General features: G+C 38.8%; 1 protein-coding gene and 1 long non-coding RNA gene across 4 annotated transcripts in view; one reads left to right on the top strand and one right to left on the bottom strand.

Moving 5' to 3' along the window:
• Nucleotides 1-938, bottom strand: part of LOC118477210 — a 19,771-nt gene extending 18,833 nt beyond the window's left edge. Inside the window, exon 1 of the long non-coding RNA XR_004858220.1 lies at nucleotides 825-938. This is a non-coding gene — a long non-coding RNA (uncharacterized LOC118477210). The remainder of the gene's footprint in view (nucleotides 1-824) is intronic.
• Nucleotides 939-1,471: 533 nt separating this feature from the next.
• Nucleotides 1,472-17,507, top strand: part of LOC101859152 — a 43,867-nt gene continuing 27,831 nt past the window's right edge. For 2 of the 3 annotated variants that reach the window (XM_013079136.2, XM_013079135.2), the window contains exons 1-7: nucleotides 1,472-2,123; nucleotides 6,778-6,832; nucleotides 9,666-10,026; nucleotides 11,103-11,230; nucleotides 13,220-13,446; nucleotides 14,952-15,004; nucleotides 16,899-17,067. In XM_013079136.2, the coding sequence (XP_012934590.1) occupies nucleotides 6,782-6,832; nucleotides 9,666-10,026; nucleotides 11,103-11,230; nucleotides 13,220-13,446; nucleotides 14,952-15,004; nucleotides 16,899-17,067 (989 nt within the window). In that variant the 5' untranslated portion in view covers nucleotides 1,472-2,123; nucleotides 6,778-6,781. The remainder of the gene's footprint in view (nucleotides 2,124-6,777; nucleotides 6,833-9,665; nucleotides 10,027-11,102; nucleotides 11,231-13,219; nucleotides 13,447-14,951; nucleotides 15,005-16,898; nucleotides 17,068-17,507) is intronic. The other variant, XM_013079137.2, reaches the window with a different exon arrangement.

Below are 17,507 nucleotides of genomic sequence, written 5' to 3'. Positions count from 1 at the left end.
GTAGTTTGAACATGTGTGGCCTAAATAAGCTAAACCCCCCTCCCTTACCTTATTTAGGCCATATGTGGCCTAAATAAGCACTCCCTAAAATTATTGCTGCTGCTACCACTACTGCCGTTACAACTACTGCTGCTGCTAGGCCTACGTTCTGTCATCGATTAAGAAGGATAATAATAATGGGTGGTGGCAGCTAGGTGCTCTGGTACAGTGTGGTTTGCTCCTTCTTTCCTATCAAACATCTATCACCCTTATCTCTGCTTTCTTTTATTTGTGTTTGTTACTCTCTTGTAACTTCTAATCATCGGCACTTAGATCTATTATAATGATATGACGCTTATTGTGTGTGTCATAAAACTAACAAAACTAAGAATTGACATGATAGTGAAAAACAATTTCTTCCTTATTTCTCTCTTTACATTTTTAAAGTGAATCTAGACCCCCCAAAAAGAGGAAAAGAAAAAGAATGAAAAGAAAAGTTTTCAAAGAAATAGGTAGAAAAAACCCAGAGGTAATTATTAAGACGTAATCTGGAATTGTAGGATTTTACACATAAAGCATACAATTTTTGCAATTACGAGAGACTTCCATGAAAATCGAACAAATCATAAATAACATGTTACATGTATATCAACAACATTTTAGAAACACTTTATATAGCTAAACAAAGTTTCCATTATAAATTATAAAACAGAAATAGCCTTGGTTGTATTTTTCTCATGGCTTAAATTGAGATATTATAGGAATCTAAGTACAATTACTTAATTATTATTGATGTGATGTGAGCCAATGGCCATAAACGCTAAATAAAATACCTATCTTCCTACCTACTTTACCCGCTCAGAGTTCCTTGAGCTGTTTGATGCCTTGAATGATTTATTTGAATTCTCCTTGCATTAATTGTAGGCCTATTGGCATTGGAGAACATCTAGACAATGATCTTTGATCTAGACAATGATAGTACATAACAAGATGGGCCACTTCTCTCTTTGAGCCAATTAAAAAAGTGTCCTCAAAATTCGGTGGCGCCCTCTTTGCAAAAGCGCACCTTTTGCGAACAGAGTTATCCTACTTGAGTTTTTAAAAATCAAAGTGAAACTAGCAAGTTTTTGAATGAATTTCGGAAGAACGCTTTTTTAAAATGGTTACGCTGACAAAAAACCTCTTCCGGAGGAAAGGGTGATGGTTTTCTTCTTTTAATTTGACTTTAGAATGAAAGGCGAGAGGTCATTAAAAAATTTTTTAAACCTAAAACTACGCACTGAACGTACCCGAACTGCTGATGAACAGCAGTCGATCTGCGCACGCAAGGAGGTGCTATTCCTATTCTTCTTCTGGAAAAACGAAAGAGAGCTTCAAAACAGACTGCAGCGCCATCTGAAGCAAAGAGCATACTTCCTGTGGACACTTTTTTGGCTGAGTGGCCCATCTTGTTATGTACTATCATTGATCTAGATCTAGTTCTAGTATCGATATTTTCAAAAGATCGTCCATCGATGGACCCCTGGAGGGGAATCCCCATTTCTAACTCTTCAGTCTTCTGTGTTCATATATAGTCGTTCGCCTGTTTGTTTATCGGTTGATGGCACAGAATAGAATTCAATAGGGCAGCTGAAAAATTGTAAGGTGTTGAAAAAAGATACACTAGATAACGTGATCTGTCATTTATTTTAAGTTGAAGACCTTTGGAATGTTGACCACTGCCCCATCTGATTTAGACATTAGATACTAGTCTAGATGAGGGATTTAAATTATAATATTCCTGAGGATATTTGTACGCGGCAGCTGGCACTAGATATCTAGATTTCTAGCTAGATCTTCTGTTCATGGGCTTGGTGGAATCCGGAAGTTGGGATGAAATCATGCTAGAATCTAGATCTACATCAACATCTCTAGATCTAGATCAACATCTTCTAGGTCTAGTTTGAGATCTCTAGATTCTAGATCTAGATCTATATCTAGGTTGAGATCTAAGAGCTGTGGATGAAGCAAAAATATGAAGACTAGGGCTTGGACTAGATGTGGATCTAGATCTGACGTCTAATTAATTTGTTTGTTATTCGAGAAGGATTGTGTTTCACTCTGTGATGTGTTCCTGGCTAAAAACTTGAAAGAGTGTAGCACAGGTAAGATTCTCCTAGCGTTGGCGTAGGCCTAGATCTAGACTCAGAGGTCCACTCACGAAAGCTTTTAATCACCATTTGAAGTTATATAATTGTCAGTGTCTTTCATCATCGCCATCATTATGTTCATTGCCATTCTTTTCTGACCTTTCAGTGATGTGAATGATGAGTGTGAATGTAAGTTGCACCTTACTAATACTTTAACTTTACGAAGTGGCTTTCGGACTCGAATCCGAACAGCCACTGGATGCTATTCGGACTTGTGTGCTGTATCGTGAATGGCCGTCTCATTTAAGTTTTCATTTCCCATTCGACCAAAACACAAAACTAACAAACAAAAACTACCACGGCGGATAAAATATATTAAAAGTGCACACTTTTGCATGACCACTATTATACTATAGGCCTACCTACTAACAAACTAAGAGAAATAGCACGGGAAATTTTCTACATATGAAAATCTACTTCACACTCAAGCATGCTTCTATTTACTATTAAGCATTTTACACGCTTTTTAAGCTTTCTCCCAATGACCATGCTTAATTTGGCTTAAAGCTGGCATGGACTGTACAACTTGTGAAGGCCACCTCTATTCTCACCCGGGATGAGAATAGTGCAGGCGAGTCTTTTGGCTATTCTCACCCGGTGCGCGTTCACCGTTATAGCCTAGATCTAGGCCAACAAATTTTGCGTTCACCCTAAACCACAGAATTCTACACTGTGATAACAGAAACATTGTAGAATTCTGTGCCGTGAACAAACGTTCCATTACAACTGTAGCTGTAGCCTACCAAAAACGTACAATTTTGTCTGTGGGCAGTGGAGAGAGAGAAAGAGAGAGAGGAGTAGCGCGAGAACTTCCGGTCAAAACAAAATGGCGACCCGCGTAGTTCGGCTCGATTCGAAAAGTTAAATAGCTGTAGCATCTTTGTAGACAACCAAATTAATTTACTTTTGTGTTTTAACATCATTTTTTAACTTTGTTTTGGTCAATTTGATTGTCCACACCGATAGACAGTATTCAGAAAGAGACAGAGAGAGAGAGTAGTAGTAGTAGTATAAGGTTTTACGGCGCTCGCAACTGCTATAGAGAGAGAGGGGGGAGGAGTAGATCTTGCGAGAACTTCCGGGCAAAACAAAATGGCGACCCGCGTAGTTCGGCTCGATTCGAAAAGTGAAATAGCCACAGCATCTTTGAAAATGATCAAATTAGCTTACTTTTGTGCTATAACGTAATTTTTTCTTGGCTTTTATCAATTTGATCATCCACACCGATAGACAGTATTCCAAAATGAGGAAAAGCAGGTCTTGTTTCGCACCGGGTGAGAATAGCCTACGCTGGCAATTCTCACCCGGGGTGAGAGGTAGATCGTTTTTCTATTCTCACCCCGGATGAGAATAGCCACTTCCCACATGCGATGCCTTAGAAAAGCAGTAAGCAAGACCAGGCGAGACAAAATTAGAAACACAGTAATCAAAGAAATGGTGGGCACAAATCATGTCATTCATTGCGTCCAACACCAAAGAATCAAATGGTTCGGACATCTCATGCAATTACCAACACACCACCCAGCACAACATGCCTATCTACATAAAAAAAATTTGATGGCAACAAGGCCAAGGCTAGAGGGCGACCGAGAAAGACTTGGATAGATGGAGTCAGGGAAACATAAAACAACTCACGGCATCCCCCTGACCCAAGCTCTCCGGCTGGTGGCAGAGAGTCAGAGATGTCTCTTTCTTCCAGCGACACCCAAATAAGGGTATAAGCGTTGGATAAAAGTAAAGTAGAACGTGAGGCATTTGGTTAGCATAATTTGGCATGGATCACAGGAGGAAAGCCAAGTTGATCAAGTTTCTGCGGGGCCTTCTAGTTGCCTACTTGTAGGCAGTTGTGTCCCCATTCATTTAGTGACTTGGCACTCAGAGCAGGATTGCCCTACCTTTCCTTATTATTTCTTTAAATTTTCTGTTAGGTGTTTTAAGTTTAAGTAGGGGGGTAAATTTTTACTTTCATTCCCGCACACAGGGTCAAACTGCAGTATTTTAAATTGCTGCAGATCACACATTTATAGCGGTATCATTTTAATGCATATGGACAAAGAAATAGAAACAAGAACTATGAAGGCAAATGCCGTGACCTACCAGCTAGCATACCTGCTCAGTCACAAGAACATCCCAACCGAAGTGAAATCCCAGCTCATCAACAGTGTCTTCATACCAGCATTAACATACCAGTTGCAAACAGGGTCGCTAAACAAGGCACAAGAAAGAAAAATCAATGCATGCGAAATGAGGTGTCTCGGCAAAACCATCAACGTCACCAGAAGAGACCGCATAAGAAACGAAACCATATACAAACTGGAATACCACCAGTGATAAAATTCATAGAACGTTAAAGAGTCAAATGGTTTTGACATCTAACCAGAATGCCCCAGAAACAACTAGCGGCTAGAGCTTACAACACCCGAGAATCCAGCTTCAAATCAAGAGGAAGACCAAAAAAGACCTGGCTGGACGGGGTTAAATTGGTCCTGGAACAACATGACTGTCACAGACGCTACACACCTAGCACAGGACTGAAACTTTGCCCTCCCCTCGACATCCTGAGGAAACAAGAGGAAGGAAAAAGTTTAAAAAGTAAAAGTAGGCTATCATATTAATAAAAAATCTACTTTCACTCCCTTCTCATCCTCAGATGTTGTTGTAGCATTTTTCTTGTCCATTTCTATCTGTTGCCATTTTATTTTCACTTCCACATGCAGATGCACTGCTTTTGGGAGCTAAACCACCATATTTTTTTCAGCAGAAACATACATCATGATGGCCACCAAAATCATGGCAAATAAATTGTAAAAAAAAATCTCAAAGCTAAAAATTTGCAAAACATTGATTTGAAATATAAGCCCCCCCCCCCCCCCCCCCCCTCTTCCTGGGCATTTTTAGGTCGCGGGGATGGTGGTGGGAGTATGTCTCGCTAAATCATCATGATTTTTAAAAAGGTGTGTAATTTAATGTAACTCTGCAAAGGTATTTTATAAAAACATGAAATCTCAAAAACTAGTAATTTGTGGTGAACATAAGAATAAAGTAAATTAATGTAAAACAGATAAAAATGAACAAGATAAGGGCTAATCGGCTGTATAAGTATAGGGTGGCATGGGTGGTCTAGTGATTAGGTTCTCGAACTCTCAACCGTAAAGTCATTCTTACAAATCTCGACATCATGTCCTTTCATATGAAATTTCCTCACTTCACCCAGAAGTGGCAATGGGTATCGAGGTATAGACAATGAAAGATCTTGTTAGTTTATTAATGTTTGAGTGTTTAATTGGCTGCTTGTGCACTGTATGCTGCTTGGGAAGCTGAGAATATGTTTGAGTGTTCTTGGGTCTGCTGTGGTAATAATAGTTTTCTTTTTATAAACTGTTAAGAGTATGCTATAGAGCGTGGTTATTATGCACTATGATATAAGTTTAATTTTTATTTTTGTTATATTATTCTATTGTTATTATATTATTTCTCTATTAAAGAGCACTTGAGTATGAGACAGTGGGGGAAGTAAAATAGTACTTACCTTTGCATTGACTAAAATAGCTCACTATTTCTGAGGACGTGTTAGCATGAACATTTTGTGGCAATTTTAGATGTGAGCAGCTTTTAAGGCCAACTTTTTGTGAAAATGACTGACCATGGCTGCATTGGACAGGTTATAGTGAAAAATACAAAGGTGTAATGGAACGGTGGCCATTAGTACAGGTGGCCTCTTAGGCAGGTTCGACTGCTATATATTGTAAAATCTAGTTGAGTAGTAGTCCAGATCTACTGTCTATAGTAGGCCTATAGAGATGTTTTCAAGATATTTTCTTAAATCTCTGTCTGTCTGTCTGTCTGTCTGTCTGTCTGTCTGTCTGTCTGTCTGTCTGTCTGTCTGTCTGTCTGTCTGTTTGTCTGTCTGTCTGTCTGTCTGTCTGTCTGTCTGTCTGTCTGTCTGTCTGTCTCTCTCTCTCTTTCTCTCTCTCTCTCTCTCTCTCTCTCTCTCTCTCTCTCTCTCTCTCTCTCTCTATCCACTCCTCTCATTCTGTTTTTCTCTCTCTATGGGTCTTCTCCTTCCCCCCCCCCCTCCACCCCCACCCATTTTCATAAAAATTTTCCTTCTACTTACTTTCTTACTCATCCACTGTGTTGGGGTCACTGCTGTCGGAACATGTCCATCTCTGCTCTCCCCCCCCACTTCAGGATCCATCCCAGAGTCTGTCTGCTTATAGTCTCCATCATAATCTGGTTGGAGATCCATCGGACTGGTCCGCACATTTCTACTTACCAGTTACCTTTCGTTCTACTGTTCAAGGGTACCAATTGACTAATGCCAATGTAGAGAAAAGTTTCTTTTAAACATTTTTTTTTTAAATGTAAGAGTAACACCTGGGTATAAATTATGCTGTATGCATGTATTGCAAATGAATCATGGAACATTTCTGATGGTTATGAAAGCTTGTTTTCATTGATTTCAGCGACGTGGCTGACTGTTTCCAAAAGGATGCACCAATTTTTCTGCCAGTTGCAATCATACCTGTATATATATGCTTAATCATTAAAGATTTGATGAAAGAGTTACAATTTATATTTGTACATTATATTATTGTCTCTCTCACAGAGCCATGACTTCCTTTGGGCTGATACTTTTGACCTTTTGTCAAGCCACAGTCTGGGTGAGTATTATGCTATTGAGACCACATGGTTATTTTGCTTTTTCAATGTTTTTAAAAACATTGTCATCATATTATATTAGTCATCTCAGTTTTATATCCAACTCTGACCCAAGTTGGACCTTGAAATTTTGAGGGAAAACTTGGTAGAAAAGGTGTAGTTAGGCACACTCTTTTGATTCCTACATTTTATATAGGCTACCTTTTTTTTCTTCAATATTTTACATATGTGAGGCTTTGTGGTGAAATCAGGTGCATGTTGAAACAATTAAATCAAAGAAACTGTAATTTTTCTGTCAGTTTGGCAACTTTTATCGATTTTTTGGTTTCTTGACTCAGTACCCTTAAGGTCAATTAAAAAACACATGGAGGCTCTCGTGGTCTAATGGTTAAGGTGTTCGCCTTTCATTCAATAGGTCGTGGGTTCAAATCTGGATAGCGACGGAAAATTTGCTTCTCTAAAATGTTCTCCTTTCACACCCTTTCCTGCTCTCTAACAATGTTCTGTCGTATGCTTTCGTCTCCTCTTTCTGCCCCCACCCCCTCACCTCCTTTGCCCTTTCCTCTGGGCTCCTGTCTCTCTCTGCAGCCTTTCTATTGCTACTTCTTGGCTCCTTCTTACTGCTGTCTTTCAGCCACGTCCCTGATCTTATGGTAGGAAAGATCTACACCTAGCCTTCTCAGACATGGGTGAAATAACTCGAAGGTCCCGTGTGCAAGTTGCGCATGTTTAAGATCCCTTGGTGGTCAAAAATCGATAAGAGTAGGCTTGCAAAATTCAAAATTTCATATCAACTGAAAATGTTTAATGTGTTCCGCGTGCTCATATGACCTTATGTAGTTGCGAGCGCCGTGAAACACTTACAACCCCCCCCCTATTTCTGTGTGGATTTTACTGAAAAATGCTGATTTAAGGCACAAAATGTAAATTTGCAGTTTTTAAAGACTCTTAAGTTTTGGAAGTTGCTAGACTTTTACAGCCATTTTCTTGCTAATTTTACCTCTGAAACTAGGTGATTCCCCACTTCCTTCAATCGCTAATATCTCTATTTGTATATGTGAGGTAGCGTGGTGAAATCAGGTGCTCGTCAAAATAATGAAAGTAAAGAAACCTATACTTTTCCGCTGGTTTGGCAATTTTTATTGACATTTTTTTCTTTGGCTCAGCACCTTCTATGTCCATTTAAGAACCCATTTCAGTGTGAATTATATTTTTAAACGTTGGTTAAAGGCACAAAAAATGTAAATTGTCAGTATCCTCGGACTCTGAGTCTTTGTAAATAACCACACTTTGGTGGCTATTTTCTCACTAATTTTGCCTCTCAAACCAGGCGAACACCACCTCATTCAATCGCAAATATCTCGACATGTACTCAAGATAAATGGGCAATTCTTTCATCAAAAGCAAGGCAAGTAAACAAGCTTTAAGGCGATACCAATAACTCCATATGCCCAAAAATTAACGAGTGTCTGATTCCATCGCGTTGTGACACTTATAGTTTTTGTCTTTTCTCAAAGTTCAAGTTCAATGCTTGAACCTGAGCACAAGGATCAGGCTACTCTGATGTTTGTAGTATAGTGTTTAAGGTCTTATCCATTGGAAATAAGAAGCTTGAGGTTGATTCCTGAATGGAGAAGCATTTTTCCGTAGAACAGAATCAGGCTTTTCCGTTCCTGCTCAAATTACAGAAAAAATAACTTTAATGACTCTAAGAGTTCTGAATATGATGAAATATGAAATGATTGATATATCGATATCACAGTGAAATATCTTCAGCAGTAGCAAGGTTTGAAAACTTTTGACTAAAACTGCATTGGTGAGCATCAGCCTGAAGGCTTATGTGGTGTCAATCCACTTGATGGTCAACCGCGATAATGCAGTTCTGCCTGACTGACCATGATCTACCTGATGTTCTGCTGCATTACTTTCAAACATCCATTTCTAACATTTCTAATATGGCTAATCACAATCCCAATCCTGTATAAATGCAGTGTTTAGCATTGTGGATTGTGGTAGATTATAGTTTGTTTGTCAAGTGGAACAGACTGATCGGATGGTAGACCATCAAGTAAAACAGATATATCGTTGTAGATCACCAAGTGGGCTGGCACCTTTAATGCTTCGTGCAAGTATGTGACACCCCCCCCCCCCCCAAACCAAACAAAGCCAAAAACAATTTAACCCCCCCCCCCCCCCCCAAAAATCATATAAATTGAAAAATCTACAGAGACTTTTTATTTGACAAGGGCCCCATGTATAAAAAAATTTTTTTTTTTTTCAAGCAAACAACCCCCCTTTAATGCTTTGGGGGAAGTTTTGGGCCCCCCCCCCCCCCCCCCCCCCCCCCCCCCAACCAAACAAGCAATTTAACCCCCCCCCCCCCCCACCAAACAACAAATAAATTGAAAAATCTACAGAAACTTTTTATTTGACAATATGTCCCCATGATAAAGATAAATTATCATTTTAAAGGAAAAAGACGCTCCACTAAAGTACTCTTACATTTTTTAAATAGAATCATGTTCTTGAAATTATAAGACTAGTGCTTGTCTGTCATTTTTATGTGCACAGTCAAATCGGTACTAAAGTGAATAAATCGATCATAAAATCCTTCATCAATTATTGTACTTGTACAGAACATATCTATGTTTACAAATGGGGCAAAAACACTTATTTTTAGCCTATTATTTGTTGGAAATTCTGTTAGTGTTCAAGGTTAAAGTGCAGCCCATTTTTTTTTCAACTTGTAAGCCACTATGCTGTGTTTTTAAAATTAAAATGAAGAGGGGAAAGTAATTGCATTTTAATACTTTAAAAAAAAAAATCCTTTTTCAGGTATATGGAATTAATGGACTCGCTCTGATTTCGGTGAAGCGACATTTGCCTCAAGGTGCTCCTGGATGGGAACCTGCTGGAACATCGGAATGGAGGAAAATCAAGAGGGAAAATTTGTTGGCAGAGACAAAGAGAGAGTCGCTTTTCCCCGATACTCAAGTTCTTCATAGGAATGGAAAGTCTTCAAATTTATCAGCATTGCTTTTCCGAAGTGATGGCAGAGAAATAAAATGTGCTGATGGATTTTTCTTAAGAGAAAACTTATGTTGTGCTTGCGACTGGTGTAGTTCTGTTCATCTTGTCGTATGGAACTGTTCAACAAAAAGAAATGCTGCTTGTGTGAAAGCTGTACCTCAGTCCAGTGAGTAAGAGAATTAAAATTTTATATAGACAGAATCATCAAATTAATTATCTTTATGAAGTATTGAAGTAAATTCTTCCCTTATTCTGTTATATCAAAGAAGTAACAAGTTAAGTGGTAATTTATCTTCATTTGTTTTAGAATGAGAATCATTAAATTGAGGCAAACCTGTATAAAACGGAAACTTGTCTTAACGGAATCTCCCCGCTTCCCCCTTGATATATTCTTCTTTAATTACCTGTATAAAACAGAAGCCTGTCCAACGCGGAAACAGAAAGAAAAATCCACTCCCTTCCGAGGGTTTCACCTGTCTTAGATGGAAAATGCTTTGCCCGCTCAGCACTGATTTCTGATTTGAAACAAAACTCGCAAGTTTGGTTCTGCCGGCTTTAAACTTAACACCATGGCTGGGCGAGGAAGGGGAGTCGGGGTGCAATTTGGGGTAGATGTTACCCCATCATGTGAACCCTGAGCGATGCAGATGGTCAGGGTAGTGAGGGTGTGAAATCTCACGACTGCCTGTGAGAGTGCTTGAGTACCGAGCCACTACGGAAACTTTCTTGGGTAGCCAGAAGCCAGAGGTGTGAAATTAGACTAACCAAAGCCTGTAGCCCTGATCGTACAGCCTGCCGAGGAAAGAGTTCCTCGAATCGTTGTTACATGATGGCAGTGAGGAGTGGCACTGATTGACTGTGCTTGTTACACCGATGGGTAGGGCTAAGAGTGGAAGCAAAGGAGATGTTTGAACGTTTCTGTTTTTAATAGGTCAAACAGTGGTCCTATGAAAGGCAAGCACTGGTGGTAATTGGATAAGTAAGACTGACGAATGCCATAGCAATGGAGAGGTGTAAAGTTTTGACAATCGCTTGCCGATCGGACAAGCGATCGTTGATCTCACCGGCTGGGCCTGTGAACCCCCCACCCCACACCCTTTCCATCTCACCCTAAATTCCCCTGTCTAAGACGGAATTTTTTCTGGCTCCCTTGCGATTCCATCTTACACAGGTTCGACTGTATTTGATAATATCTCATTAACTTATTTCTTTTTTTTTTGTTGCTTTCCTACTTTTGAATAGCTGAATGCAGAGAACTATTACAGAAGGCACAAGAACAGTCCTCTTTTGACCGATTGTGGCAGTTACTGACGACATACATGAAGGATATCATCAGCTGCTTTCCCGAACTGCTACCAACAATGCTTGAGGTTAGAAATGCCGTTGACCATAGATAGATTGAATGCAAGGGGAACATGTTTTTTATTTCTGATTTATAGTAATTCTGGTAATAAGTGATGAAACTGATGAAGGGTATGTGCTAGAATATGTATTTTTCTATAGCAGGCTTTTTTGTTTTACAGTTGTCTTCACATATGGTCGTGATATTCAGAAATCAATGTAATGTTCATTGTTAGTGGAAAGAGATTCTTGCCAGATTAGAAGGAACAACCACTGACCTCCGCTCTTCTTCCAATATCTCACTTGCTTCTGAAAATTGTGTGGCTTAGCACATGATCATGATTGAAACTGAAGTTGTATGTAAGAAAAGCTAATTGAAGCGTTGAGTGAATTTCAGTTTTTCAATAATTAAGCCTCTTTGAGAACACACAAAGAGATGACACCAGTGGTTTTTTTTTTTTAGAGAAGTTACACTGTCGACAGAGATAGTTCTAGGTTTCTGTCTTGAGGAGCTGAGACTTCATTGACTCTACGTATAGGTATAAAAATATTGTAATCTTTCTCTCTTTTACAAAGAATGTTGTCAATGCATGCCAGCTCATTATGGTCCCTCCAAGCCATCAGCAATAAAGACATGTCCAATCTTGGCATATTTAGGGGATAATGGTTGGGAAAGTTTTGCTTTGCTGAATTATGCTGGACAAAAGTTGGATCTTAGGTACATTTTGCCATGTTAAAATAGGGTGAAGGGAGGGACATTGACATAGCAGCACTGTCCATGTATTGTAACTAAATATTTCATGCCACTTTCAGCACAATTTAGGTGATTTCGGAATCAGGCTGATTTGACCATACCTGTCAAGTCCACACGGGCTGAGAGGGATGCAACATGTCAGCAGTTAGATAGAGATATATTCTATAAAAAAGCCTCCCTTACAGGAATTGAACTTGCGTCTTCTGCATGCAATGTTGAAACGCATAACCACAGTTGCTGGTATAGCAGGACTTCTGTTTTGGGAGTCAAATGGGGAATAAGTTACATTTTGGGGTGAGGATTCATGTTTGCTTTTACCCATACAACTGTGAGCTTATACTGAACACAATTTTTAAAAATGCAATACAAAACTAATGGCTGAATTATGGAGTATTTTTCAATGATAACATAGCAATCGAAATTTTTAATTTAGTAAATTCTTTAGTTCAAAATAATTAAAATGCAGCTGAATCATGCTCAAAGGAATATTGAATTCTACCTTTGTTTAAATTTTGAAACCTGAAAGAGTGTGGTTTCTTCTTTAAAAAAGTGACTCAAAGATTGGGCCACCAGCATTAAATGATAAATAGTTAACACAGCTTTCTGTCTTCAATTCTTTTCTCACCACATAACCCAGACCATGGCAAGGCTACCTACTGAATTTTATGACAATTATCCTTTGGTAATGTGATCACCACAATGCAGCCCATCTGCCCCTTCCACCCCCCTCCCCTTCCTCCCCCCCATGTCTCTGTCCCTTGAATCACGTGGTGTATGACCTGAAATGGTGGGCATAGGGTGGTAAGCACCCTATGTAGCTACACTTCTTCCCTAGCCCTTCTTTCTCTGCAGTCTCATTTTCTTGTAGTATCTGTGGGTTTTTAAAACACTCGTGCCATCTCTCATCATTGGTCTTGGAGTTGCTTCAATGTCTCTACTCAGGCTTTAGGTTTTTGTGCTAATTAGCTTTACAGAAAACAACTACACCTCTATGCTGATACTGATTCTGCCGAGGGATAATATTATGGTTTCATTTTGAAAGTGTCTTCTCTGTACAAAAATAGCACAAAGGAATTGAGAAATGTGGACAAAAAATCAAAAGGATAATTTTCCAACAAGAAGTCAATGAACTTGGTGATGGAGGCTGTTACCTCATTGTATTGCTTTTTCAAACTTCTTTTTGCTCTTTCTTTTACTATGTTTTTGGGTTTCCAGATTTTAAAACTAGACTGAGCCTGGTGTTGAATATTCATATTATTTTCAGATTGGCGGCCATGAAGTTACAAAGGAAAATGTCATAAGAAAAAGAGATAACAGACGATGGCCGAATAAGGCAAAGCGACCAGTCATACAGAACTCAACAGTCCCAATGGTATTTGCCACAAATGGCTACAATGGAGTGGAAGACGAAATGGCAGTGGCAGGGGGAATGGAAGAAGCGGGTTTTGTGCCAAGGGGTCACTTTGCTTCAGATAAAGACAAAAGCATGATGTAAGTTAACTGATTAGTTGGGGCTAAGGTAATGGAGGTTTGGTACGTTGGTTTTACAGAATATGAATGGTGTAGGACTCAAGTATAACTAGTTTTTCTATTAAAAAAATATAATTCAGGTGTTTTACGCCCCTATTGACAGAATTGAGGTCATTTAGGAGGTGAGCTGCTTTCACCCTGCCTGTGGGAGCCAAAACAAGGGGAGACAGAGTAGAAAGATGGAGTACTCAATAAAAATCCCCCCCCCCCCCACATAGGAATCGAACTCCTGCATTCTGGGTGTGATGTGAAGCACCTAATTGCTACACCGCATGTGCCGGTAGACCAGGTTTGAAATGAATGTTTCCAGCATCTAATTATGAAACATAGCGTGTCTCTCTCTCACTCCCCCCCCCCTTTTTTCCGTCTTGTGTTAAGAAGCTAAAACAAATGGGCTAAACAAAAATTTCAGTTCCTTTAGATAATTGATGTAACGAGACTGGATGAGATAGTTAGTTTCTTTGCCATCTCTTGCAAAATGTTTTGTCAGTATTCACAGGTACATTTTGATAATTTACACCATTGTAATGCCATACAAAATAAATACAATAAATGAGACCAGGTAGTGGGGACCGAGTGCAGTCTTCTCAGACAAGAATAAAAGTCTGTGATGTTTATAATTATGCGTACTTTCCTGCTTTAAATCAGTGATTGTCCTGTCAGTAAAAATTCAGGAATATGCCATTTTTATTTGTTGTTTGCGGTTCTATCCCAACTGAATAATCACATTTCACCTTTGCTTACATAAAGCTACCTTTGTGCAAAGCCATTTTTTCCAGTTTTATTTTTAAGGTGGATGGCTTATAGTGCATATAAGTCACAGTGTCTTCCAATGCATGCATCAATGCAGAAATAGCTTATGTATCAATAAAGCTAGTGCATCCTTTGGAAGACCCAGAGCAAGACATGACATTGAACAGCGTTGATAACTTCAAATGTCTTGGCAGTACACTGTATCAACTGCCCACATCGAGCAGAAATTGCTTTCCATATTACAAACAAAATTATTTCATTCTTTGGAAGACTAAGAGCAAGAATCCTGGACTGCTGTGGCATTCACACATAGACTAAATTGCAAGTCCACAACCCTGTTGTACAGTGCTTAGACCTGGACAGTGTACTAAAGCCTTGACAAGAAGCTGAATCATTTTCACATTTAATTTCTCAGGAGAATTCCTGGCATCAAATTGCAGGGCAAAATAACAGGCTCTGAAGTTCTCAAAAGGTCAAATGCCGAGAGTCTGTGTTCTAAGCTCGAAAGAACCCAACAGTTGGTCACTTTTTCACTGACAGTATTGATACAGAACTGGAAACACAATATCTTTTAGATGCAGATGTCATAGTTGGAAACAAGAAAAAAATAGAACTTTCCTAATTTTTAAAACTTTCACTTTGCAGTAAATCCTGTAATTTTTTAATGGTGATGAATTCTGTATCTTTTTCTTCCTTTTTTTGTTTTTTTCTATAACCAGTTTCAATGACCCTGTTCCTGGCTTAGAGCATGCTGAAGGATCCTCAGGTGAGTCATATGCAGTGCAAAATCAGGAAACAAATGCTGCCTCTTTTTTTTCCTCTTCATGTTGTACTCAGCTACTTAATAGCAGGTTTTGCGACAAACTTTAATTCCAGTTATTCTCGAATGTCATACAATTACTTTTCCCCTAACTTCACAGCCCCTGGAGTTTTTTGTTGCTAATTTGCCTAGGGAAAAGGTATGAACAAATTTGAAAGTTAAATTGATAACATTTTTTGGTCTGTGATTAATTTCTTTTCATAGTCTGAAATCATACAGATATTTTCATATTTGATGCTTGGTCTGACGTTGTGTCCATGGGAAAGGTATTTCTAAGGAACAAATTTTCCTCATTTCATCCAGCCATAAACAGAAAAAGATATTGCCAGTATGTTAGTGTTTTAGCACCTGTCTCTTCCTAGGAAGAGATGATTTCAGAATGTTTTCAAGTCTACTGGGATAATAATATAGATTGTAGAGTGCCTAGGGCTTGCTGTTGAGTGGGAATTCGCACTATGCCAATGCTATTTATTATTATGTGGGATTTTATGTTTAAGGAAGGGGAAAAGGGTAGGGGGGGGGGGGGGCACTATAGATGAGGGCTATCTCGCTTGTTTGTGGACCAAATTTCACCCTTTATCAAGCGCATGTTAATGTGTCTTACATAGTTAATATCTCGCTTATTTTCAATGGAAATTGGTTATTATTTTGCATGCATGCATGTAAGGAAATAATAGCTCTTAAAACTTGTTTGTTGAATTTTTCCTAAATGAATTACAAACTTTAAAATAATTTTTTTGTTGAGGTAGTATTCAAGGCTGCAAAAAAAATCAAAGTTCACACTCCAGACACCACCAACAAAAATCTATTTCATATATTGTAAATTCAACAGTCACTTTTTTGGTGTTACATCTTCTCTTCATTCTTTGAAAATTTCGTGAAGAGTGGATGAAAAAAAACATGTAGTAGAATAACAAGTGTTTTTAAGAAAATGGGCAGTAAAAGAAAAAAAGAGGGACATTAGAAGGATATGATGGTGACGACTACCTATTAAAGTGCCTGGTATATGACAAAATAAAAGTTTAGGGGGGTTCTTATATGATGAAATAGTTGTAAGAGAAATAGTTGTAAGAGTGGCTGAAAAGGCCAAAAATGCTCACATCTCAAATTTGATCCAAATCGGAACTTTCAGCTGTCGCCCTTGTCTTAATAATATATTTATAGAAAGCTTTGGGACGCCTTGTGTGCTTACTCTCACCGTCGCTGTCCCTGTATTTGCGGGAGATGAGATGGCTTCCTCTAGCAATTTAAAGAGAGTTGTGTCGAAAGTGAGAGAGGCATTCAAGATGGCTTGAATCCTGATCTTATATGTAAATTTGAGACTCATTTTTTCCAGTCCTTACATAATTTTTGCCAAATTTTTGTTTGTGTTGTAAGTATAGAGATAAGAGAGTATACTGCTGTATTTTTGTGTGGAATTTGTGGATATGTTATATGTAAGTTAATTTTCATGAGAACTGGCATGTTTTTCTGAAAAGGCAGATGTGCCATGAGGATTACGGATTTCACTTTCTTCATCAATAGTGATTTTTCTATTTCATGGCTTTTGCCTTGGCATGTTTAATAACGCATTGATTTTTTGTAGCATAGTACAGACACTTTATTTCTTGAATTTGCGACTTTTAAGTCTATTCTTTCTCTTAGGTAAGGAGAAAGCAAACAAAGCAAAAAAAAAATAAAAATATATAACATTTTTTTTGCTACTAATAGTGGAGTACATCAGATGTCAAGCTGATGGCCTGAGGTGAAAGGAAACATGTCGGGTAAAAATGTGAATGAATAGAAAGTGTGCTGCAAAGTAATATGAGAATGGTTCAACACAAACAAATCTCTTTCCCAGACTCAGGAAGTGGCACTGCATCATGGGTTTACATCACAATTGGAGTTGCTGTGGTACTGCTGTGTATCAGTACGTTTGTCCTGACATTGCTGTATCGGAAGAGACAGTCTATCGAAAGGTCAAGGAACATCAACAAACCCCCACCCACTGGAGCTGTAAACCCATCTTTGTAAGTATTTCCGTAACTGTGCTTTATAATTTTATCAATAACCTTGCTTTGTAAATTGCTCAATGACCCAACCCAACCCATCTTTGCAAGTTGCTCAGTAACCCAACCGAACTGCATAGTTGCTCAATAAAGCATACATGTCTGCATGAAGACCTCTGACTTTTGGCCTATATGTGATGTTTCAGTCCTTATTGAATAACCCATCATTGTAATTTTGTCAATAACCCTAGCAATGCCCACGGAGCGCGTTTTGTTCTGCCTATTTTTTACCCCCGCCGCGGGGGTGTTTCGTGGGACGCACTATCGCAAAGGTTGTTGTCTTCAACTCGCTCTCACGCCGCTTCTTGTGAATGGATATGAATGAAACTTGGCAGCCAATCAGAAAAGAGGTCAATCTCGTAGTATGCAGTTTGACAACATTGTACCAATCCTAGAAGCAG

This window comes from Aplysia californica, unplaced genomic scaffold (genome assembly GCF_000002075.1).
Source record: "Aplysia californica isolate F4 #8 unplaced genomic scaffold, AplCal3.0 scaffold00041, whole genome shotgun sequence".
Taxonomy (NCBI): domain Eukaryota; kingdom Metazoa; phylum Mollusca; class Gastropoda; order Aplysiida; family Aplysiidae; genus Aplysia; species Aplysia californica.
The sequence above is the reverse complement of the archived record's forward strand: the minus strand, read 5'-3'. Positions and strand labels throughout refer to the sequence as shown.